Source organism: Rhamphochromis longiceps, linkage group LG5, assembly GCF_057381845.1.
Source record: "Rhamphochromis longiceps isolate RC_006_pf linkage group LG5, R_longiceps_female_GT1.1, whole genome shotgun sequence".
In the NCBI taxonomy this organism is placed as follows: domain Eukaryota; kingdom Metazoa; phylum Chordata; class Actinopteri; order Cichliformes; family Cichlidae; genus Rhamphochromis; species Rhamphochromis longiceps.
The window spans coordinates 32,835,041-32,843,994 of record NC_140561.1 but is presented as its reverse complement, the minus strand read 5'-3'; the positions used below and the strand labels follow the sequence as shown (position 1 = coordinate 32,843,994).

Sequence of the window (8,954 nt, the reverse complement as noted above, 5' to 3'; positions counted from 1 at the left end):
TAAAGGAGTAAAGGAGCTGCAAAGATTTATACCTTTACACATGATTAAATTCTATTTTCACAGCAGGAGTTAAAGAAAAAATGTTAGAAATACGATTTAAAAACGTTACAGTAAGTTATGTAGGCTTCTATTTAAATCTAGCCTTGATATAAGCACACAGACCCTCTCTCTGTTTCAATTTAAGTTCATCTTACAGGAAAATGTCATCTCACTGGATCACAGATGTTATGTATAAAGCTTTGGGGTCTGAAGATTGAAACCAGTGCAAAAAGTGCTTTAAACCTCTATTCTTTCTAATGGAAACTCTTTGGGTTATGAAAAAGGTATGTCTGAATAGAAATCTACAGAGAAAATCACACTTTTCCACGCTTGTCTATGACCTCAATTTTGTGTATTACTTTAAGGTCTCAACTGGTAGTTTCAGGTGCTATTAAATACAACATCTTGCTGTGCATTAAAATGAAAATGATGATCGCCACTAGAGTCAAAAATAAGGATAAAGAAGGGAATGCTCCACAGCACACAAGTCACTACCATATAAGCATGTACTCGCCCTCTGTTTTTGGGTTGCTTTAGCTTCCTCCTCCTGTCCAAATATATGTATGCTGATTACAAATTGGCTGTAGGTGTAGTTGTTCGCATGAATGGTTGACTGTCTTTCCATGTTAGCTCTGTAATGGCCTGACTTTTACCCAATGTCAGACAGGGTTCTGCCCCCATTTGACTGACGGAGGCTAACAAGTTTTATAGCATGGGAATACGAGACTGGATCCAAATCCAGTTCTACTTTGATTTGCTTCTTCAACTCACACCTGTGCTTCAGTAAAAATAAGCTGCACTTTCCATGAAGGATGGCTCATGTAATAGTAAATTAGGTGAGCTATAAGAAGAATGTGCCTCGGGTTTACATTACAGCTGGTGAGCATAGAGGAACAATCCACTGAGAGAAAAGAAAAAGACGTGACTGCACTTCTGAATGAGGAACTCCAAACTGAGCTTGCCAGCTGAAACCCCTCACATAGTTCTAAACCATGGAAAATAAATCAAGTCCAGAACACATGTACAGATGCACTAACACAGCTTGGATAAGCCCCAGTGAGATATTCATTGGCTCTTGTATCCACATTAATTCAATTTTTTACTTAACAAAGACAACAAATCAAAGGATTTTCTTAGTTTCATGAGACAAAGTTGAACAACCTGATTTCTTTAGTATTTTTACATTTTAACTATGATTTTTATTACTATTATTGTTATCATTTCTAGCCAGGCTTTCCTTAAAGTGGGCAGAGTTGAATGACAATAAGGAAACATGAACTACTATCATTTTCACTGGCTCTCACTTTTTTGTTCCTTATTTATGCAGTCCTCTATGAAAGAAGGGATCTTTTGTATCTGCTTGGAGCTTTATGCGAACTCATCTCTTTACAGTGGACCATTATGCAGAAATTTCAATTATATGCAATCCATAGACTCAATGACGCAATCCTGAAACATAATTGTTCCTGCTGAAACAACCCCCTCTGCTGTCTCAAAAAATGCACCGTTAACCCTTAAGTGCAAAAACAGAAGAAACCTTTAACAGTTATATTTCTTAATTCTAATGCCATAGAGTGCTACAGTAGATTATTACTTCCAGTGGCTGGATTATTAAGTGTAAAATTATAGGTCAGCCCCTTTCTTGGCGTTTTTTTTTATGAATGAAAGCTTACGCACGCCCTTTATGATTCAACCCTAATAGGCTAACCTAAATAAATAAATGAAGCAGATGTATGGTCCCAGAAAACGCCCCCCCCCCCCATCCGCTCTCTCTTTCTCTCTCCCTCCCTCTCTCTCTGTGTGATGGGAACGTGGCTGCAGCGCATTTACAGTCTCCTCCCCTGTGGATCCTCCAAGTATCTCCTCTCCCCTCAACCACCGACCAGAAGCGTGTCAAACAACTTTTCATTCAGCATTAGGCTGATATATGTATATATCTATATTTCAATTTGCTTCGTTTTTGCGCTATTTGATTCGTCATTCTCAATCATGAACGCACAGAGAGCGGATAGTCAGAAACGACTTGCAGATGAGCAGAACCAAGGTGAGAATTTAATTCTACTTTTACATTGAACTGTTGTTTTAGTTTTTGGGAAACTGTTTAGTTGTCTGCATCTAGTCTGCTTTTGATTTTTTTTTTTCACTAGTGCTTGTAAGTATTTTAAAATGCGCAATTAAGTCCGTTCAACTTAAATATCCAGTTATTAATAAAAAAAAATTGCAACACGATTTAAAGACATTAAACACAATTTCATTGGAATCTTTTGTTAACTGCAGGCTGGTTATATTTCCTAATTGACATGTCAGATAAATATAATGTTCAACTCTATTTAACGTTAATTCTCATAATGCTGTCCATACCATATTAGTCCAATAACCTTGGAGTTGCCGAGTAATACATGAGATTTGGCCACATAATTAACCTTTGAGATGAAGTCATTAGCATCTCTCAGTGCAGAGTGGTAATTATCCCAAACAGTCATCCGCTGATGAGAAAGAGTTTAGTAATATTATTTTGCCACTAAAAGCAATGCTCTCCTGTCCACGAGGGAATCTGCAATCTGTAAAAAATGTATGATTTTTTTCTACCTATGCAGAAATGACAGAAAATGTTCTTTTTCTATAAGTCTGTGGAATTTCAGTTCTTTACTGCTACTGCTATTTAAAATAGAAGCAACAAAGTCTCCTTTAACAAAATGATGCAAATACAAACAAGGATGTGTCATACCTAGTTAACAAGCTTAAAGTTTCCTTTATTTGTTTCGAATGATATGCCACTGACATCATCACACTAATTAGTTTATTCACTGAAAAATCTTGGTTCACACACTCCTTGATGCATCTTAAGAAACATCTGTTGTTTGTTTTAGACATAAAGGATGCCAAAAACCGAGAGAGACAGAGAAGATAATAGAATAATAGAAAATGCATGAGCGAAACAGAAACTGCATTAGGTTAATAGTTTTCCCACCCAGAATGAAAAAAATTCTGCTGTTGTCATCTAATTGACTTTAATCTGATGAAGTTTTGATTCAAACTGATGGTCCCTTGAGGTTCTCTGAGGCAAAATGGAAATGTTTGCTTTTTCAGAAATATTATGGACAAAATCACTCAGGAATCCCCCAAAATGGCAACAATAATAACTGCCAAGCTTTTAGGTTAGATAAAATTAGGTCTCATGTTGTGGGAATTTATGCATTTGTCGAGAAGTTATTCATTAAACAAGATGAAGAAATATTAAGCTTACGTTTGACCCCAATAAGCAGCATCAAAGAGCTCTTAAACAGAAAAAAACCCCTCTTCTGATCACGGCACTGTCTGTTTTATCTTCTTATTTTTCTTTTAATAGCAACACCCCAGCACTGAATACCCCAAGAAACCAGCAGAGGATGTTTTGACTCCTTCATTTGTGCCTCCAGCCTTCCTCTCAACAATGGACCTCTTTTTGCAGGGATCCTCTTTAAACTTATCAAAACTGCTCCACAATATCAGCATTCCTGTCAGTGCCTCTGGGAATTATACTAACAACCAGTTCACAGAGGTCAACCTCTTTGAAATCCTGGGTCCGAAACGCTCTCCCTTTTTCTTCCAAGTGACCAGTGTTTACCTTCTCATCTTTCTCATTGGCTTGTCTGGAAATCTGCTCACATGTGCAGTGATTGCAAAGCACAAAAAAATGCGTAATCCTACAAACTTTTACCTTGTGAGCCTGGCTGTATCGGATCTTCTCGTGCTTTTGTTTGGGATGCCCTTGGAGATTTATGACCTGTGGCAGAACTATCCATTCCCCTTTGGTGAGGGTGGCTGCTACTTCAAAACGTTCCTGTTTGAAACTGTGTGCTTTGCCTCCATCCTTAATGTCACAGCTCTGAGTGTGGAGAGGTACATAGCTGTGGTATATCCACTCAAAACACGATACCTGTCGACTAACCAGCACGCTAAACGGGTCATCACCATTGTGTGGGTGGTTTCGATGATCTGTGCCATCCCCAACACCTCACTGCACGGCATCTTCTACCTGCCAGAGAGAATGGAGGAGTCAGCTATTTGCACTGTGCTGAAACCTTTGTGGATCTATAACCTGGTCATGCAAATCACAACTGTCTGCTTCTATTTTATACCCATGATGGTTATTAGCATGCTGTACTTAGTCATGGGCCTTCATTTGGGGAGAGAAAGGCGCCAGTCCAGTTGGAACCTGGGAAAGAATTGTTGCAGCACTCGAAGGAAGATGAGAGTGGAGAATGGCCGAAGGAGACAGGTCATCAAAATGCTCTGTGAGTTTTTTTTCTCTCTCTTCAAAAGGCAAGCATTGCTCTGTCATGCTGCTCTGACTTGAAAGCATATCTCCTCTAATCTGTATTGTCACTGCCAAGGCATGATCCCATAGACAAAACATGACGAAAACAGAGAGTAAATAATGACACAGGATTATCAGCAGTTTGGATGGATCATTAAGATTCGGAAGGGCTTCCTTTTGAGTCGCATCTCCTAATTCTGCAACTTGACAAGATTACACGTTAGTGTAAGACCCTTTTGCTGTAGCTATTTGTTTTTTTACATTGAGGAATTTCCCATTACATCCATCTAAAGATTCTCACACTACGAATGGCAAAAATAATAACTGGCAAAAAATAGCATTAGGAGTCAATCTGAAAACCTATTTTCTGAACCAACTGGCAATTATTGCAAAGAGTAAATTATCAGAATATCCATTATGAACACAATTAGCAGCGTGATAGTGGTAATGTCACAGGAAATGTCTGCATTTAAGCTTTTGTCATAGCTCCTCTCAGGAGTTTAGAGTGGATGTTGGTGATGCTATTCTCATTGTATTTGTACAGCCAGTCATAATTTCACAGCATAGAGATTAGTCGTTACTTTTTTTTTATTATGTTTTTATTTAAAAACCTGCAACAAACAAACAATATATCATGAATTTCTAACTGATATTGCAGTCACAAATATCTAATATTTCAAGAAAAGGCCTAAAGGTGAATTTTAAACTGCTTCTTTAGCTAACACACTGGTGATTTATTTAATGAAACGCTGGAAACTAAAATTATACCCTGACCTTTTCTGTACTTTTTGAGATCCGTGCTGATATTTGAGAGTTAAATAAAAGCATATAACCAAGTTTATAGCCATCATAACAACAAAAAAACATCTAACTGCCCCCAGCTGCATACAAAATACCAGCAACACTTAAAAATAAAGACATTTCCTTATTCTTATCTTTGCATCTGTAGAGCTGCATATTGCAAGAAGATATTTACCTCATATGTAGCACATTCCGTCTGAGAGTTATTTTTCCCAGAGCTCTAAAAGCCAAATAAATTGTAGTAAAATTGTGGAGTTTTCTTCAAAACTACTAAAAGTTGTGTTTACGTTCAATGTTACTCTCCAAGGTGTGAAATGTAAATTCATGAGGCTTAATGGAAGTGCTGAACGCATGGCTTTTTCTTCTAAAACATAACAGCTTCCTCTGCCTTTGTAGGCTCCGTGCAACACATCTCTCTGTGCAGTTATGTTCTGTGCAACTGCATGAGAGTTGCATGTTCCTAAACCTTATTTTCACAGTGCGGCCATTTAGCTCACAAACCAGACCAAACAGGAGCCTACAAGCTGACAAATTCATATAATGTCAGCAGCAATGACAGAATAACAGTAATTTAAACCCTTGGGCAAGAACATGCTATTCTTTCAAGTTTTGCTAATGCAATGTGTGCAATGGCATGACACTGACTGAACACACCAGAATACCTAACTCTAGTCCATCCATATACAGCTGTTTTAAATGAAAATGAGAAGAAGAAAATCTCCACAAACCTGTGTACTCCTTATAGAAACGTTTGTCTCAGTTTGTTTAAACAGGTTTTCAAATAAAGTTGAGGAGATAAATCATTTTATGGCTGGATCGCTAACAACTGATAAGAACTCATAAACCGCAGAGTGGATTTTTATAAAGGACCACAAGCCAACAAGTTTAATTTTAACATTCAAATCTGTTCTGCAAAAATAAATGTATTCATCATCTTTCTCTCCAGCAATCGTGGTGGCAGTGTTTGGAGTCTGCTGGGCACCCTTTCACATCGAGCGTCTTCTGTGGAGCTCTATCAGCCAGTGGACCGACTTGATGCACAACATTTATCAATATGTCCACATCCTGTCGGGCGTCTTCTTCTACCTCAGCTCTGCAGTCAACCCTATCATCTACAGCCTGCTCTCCACGCGGTTCAGAGAGTGTTTTCGAGAACTTGTTTGTTCCCAGGGGGAGGACAATAACTCTGTCAGAGACTCCCCTCCTTTTCCTAAAATTTTGCTGGATCCCTCCGTTGCAAGTTCAAGGGGTCAGGCCGAGGGGAAGGACTCTAATGCTTTCATCCCTTTGCTGTCCCCTAATATGACACTGAGTATGGACACTGAAATCCTCACATGTGCTTGTACAGACACAACGTGCAAGACCTCTGTATTCTGACATTTTATTTGAACAAGCTAGAAAGCAGCTGGTGCAGAAATATTGTAAACTGACAGGTTAACATTTTGGATCTTAGGTTTATTTGTTTCCAGAATTTGCTGACATGATGCTGTATGATGAATACTGCCAGAAGAAAATGAGCTTAGCTTAGAACGGAGACTTGAAACAAATGAGGACAAGTAGTCTGTGTCATAATGTAATGAAACTGTCTCATCTGCTTGTCTCTGACCCTTTTATTAACATTGGCTCATCTCAAAAGTAAAAAAAAGGTTCTAGTTGATGAGCCATGTAAATCCAAAAGTTGCTTTCATGTTGTATTTTAGTGCAAAGAGAGATCATTTGGAAGAAAATAACAAAATCTACTGCAAAATCATGACACTGGAAATGTATGAATTTTTGGCAGTTAGGCTGATGAGACTATGGAGCATGATGTTATTGGGGACTGGGACTGGACCCCCTGATGTTTAGTGATGGTGGAGGAAAAATATGGTTGACAGGATAGGAGGTTGAATGTGAAAGAAACCCCCCTTTTTTTAAATATCAAGATACCGTTAAAAATACATTGTAAAGGTAAAGGGCATATATTTGTTTTTTAAATCTTTGAGAGCCAAGCTAACCGTCCCCCTATATTTACAGTCTTTAGTTGCTTAGCTTTCCTGTAGCTCCAGTATCATATTTAGCAGTAGTATTATGGATATTCTCATATAATCCTAGCAAAGGATGTGGATAAGCATAATTTCCAGTATGTTTTGCTATTTTCTTAAACTTATCACATGTCACTAAAAAGCTTGGATGTAAAATGATTATTTATCCTTTGTTTGAAGCTTTGAATCATATTTGACAACAGTGCCTTCACATTTTACCTGCTGTCTTATTTTTTAACTGCTGTATGCCTTATGTCAGAAAGTGGAAAATCAGATCGATCTGAGCCAAATGATTACATGTTGTAATTGATATGTTGTACCTGAAAATTAACGTGATGCTAATTTGCAAAAAGAAGTAGTATATGTCTCTGTGTTTCAGTGGGACAAAGAATGTGATAATTTATTGTGAGCTGTTGCTAATGTTTTTGGGGTTTTTTCTCTTGTTGCATGGCCAGCCGGTAAGCTGTTGTTCACTGTGATTGCAAAAATGAAAACTGATTATGGCTATTGTGCAATGGCTAATTCAAAAGCAAAATAAATATTAAGCAGTCTATACATAGCTGTCACATGCTTGAACTATGTAAATACTGGAAACACATGCTGTCATTTTGATTACGGAACCATGAAACTGAAGAGTTTATTCATCACCGTGATTGCATTATGAAATGTCTTTTTCCACAAGAGTTTATAGACCTAGTGTGGTTTGAATCAAAATAATAAGCTAGGACAGATTGACTGGTTGAATGTATTGTGTCTTTAGAGTCACTAGTAAGTTGTCCTACTGCCCTTGTGTTGCTGGCCTAAATATGTGGTAGTCTTCACCAATCCCACCACATATTACAGGCTGTATACCCACCTCACTTAGCAATAGAATATGTTATTCTTACCTTTTTGCTTATTATTTAGGTATCCTTGAACCAGTTATCTCTTTTAGGCCCATTGGCCTCGCTGTTGGCTTTCCAGCAGGTGGTTTTCTACACTTTTTTGTTATGAATGATTACTGTTGAAGCAGGGGCACTGCATACACGCACACACACACACACACACACACACACACACACACACACACACACACACACACACACACACACACACGCACACACACACACACCTCTAAATATACTGACAGCTGTTATTATGGTTGAGAATTTTCAGCATATTGGCCAATCCTTTGAGCAATGGTTGAGAATTGATGCATGGTATAATACGTGTTTTGTTTTTTTGTTTTTTGTTTTAATTTTCCACTACACCGCACGAGTCAAATTATATTTTATGCTTTCCACTATTGATCAGAATAAGCTTTAATCAGTCAGCTGTGACAACATTGAATTGAATAGCAGAATGGCAGTTCTGCAAGCCACAGCAGGATGAAATGGATACAGTAGGGAGATTTGCATTCACATTCGCTCACTTTCACTCATTGGACTGGATGCTTGAACACTAAACAACATTTTCAATACAGATTTCATTTCCATAAAATTCTCAGACATGCTGTCTAATACAAAACAAAATATCGGCCTTTGCATTATACGTTACTTTTGTTCTCTTGAATGTGTTATCTTCTCGCAGCATTCAGAGTGGAGTATTCATATTCATATTGGTGTTAGAGGTCGGTATGAATGAGTCCATTTTCAGGGATTATACAGAAAAGAGTCACACAGGCACCCAGAAGTGTTCCTGTCCTTAATCGCCTCTTATTGTGGAGCAAAAACAATTTGTACCTTAGTGACATGTCGGTGCTTGTTTGTTGCTTTTAACCCAGCAGTTTCAAATCTGTGGCAATATACCTATTT

General features: G+C 38.0%; 1 protein-coding gene across 1 annotated transcript; it reads left to right on the top strand.

Moving 5' to 3' along the window:
• Positions 1-1,928: 1,928 nt before the first annotated feature.
• Positions 1,929-7,690, top strand: nmur3 (neuromedin U receptor 3). Its single transcript, XM_085408015.1, has 3 exons — positions 1,929-2,083; positions 3,389-4,316; positions 6,087-7,690. Exons 1-3 carry the CDS (start codon positions 2,069-2,071, stop codon positions 6,515-6,517), a joined length of 1,374 nt encoding a protein of 457 aa, XP_085264141.1. The 5' UTR covers positions 1,929-2,068; the 3' UTR covers positions 6,518-7,690.
• The last annotated feature ends 1,264 nt before the right edge of the window (positions 7,691-8,954 follow it).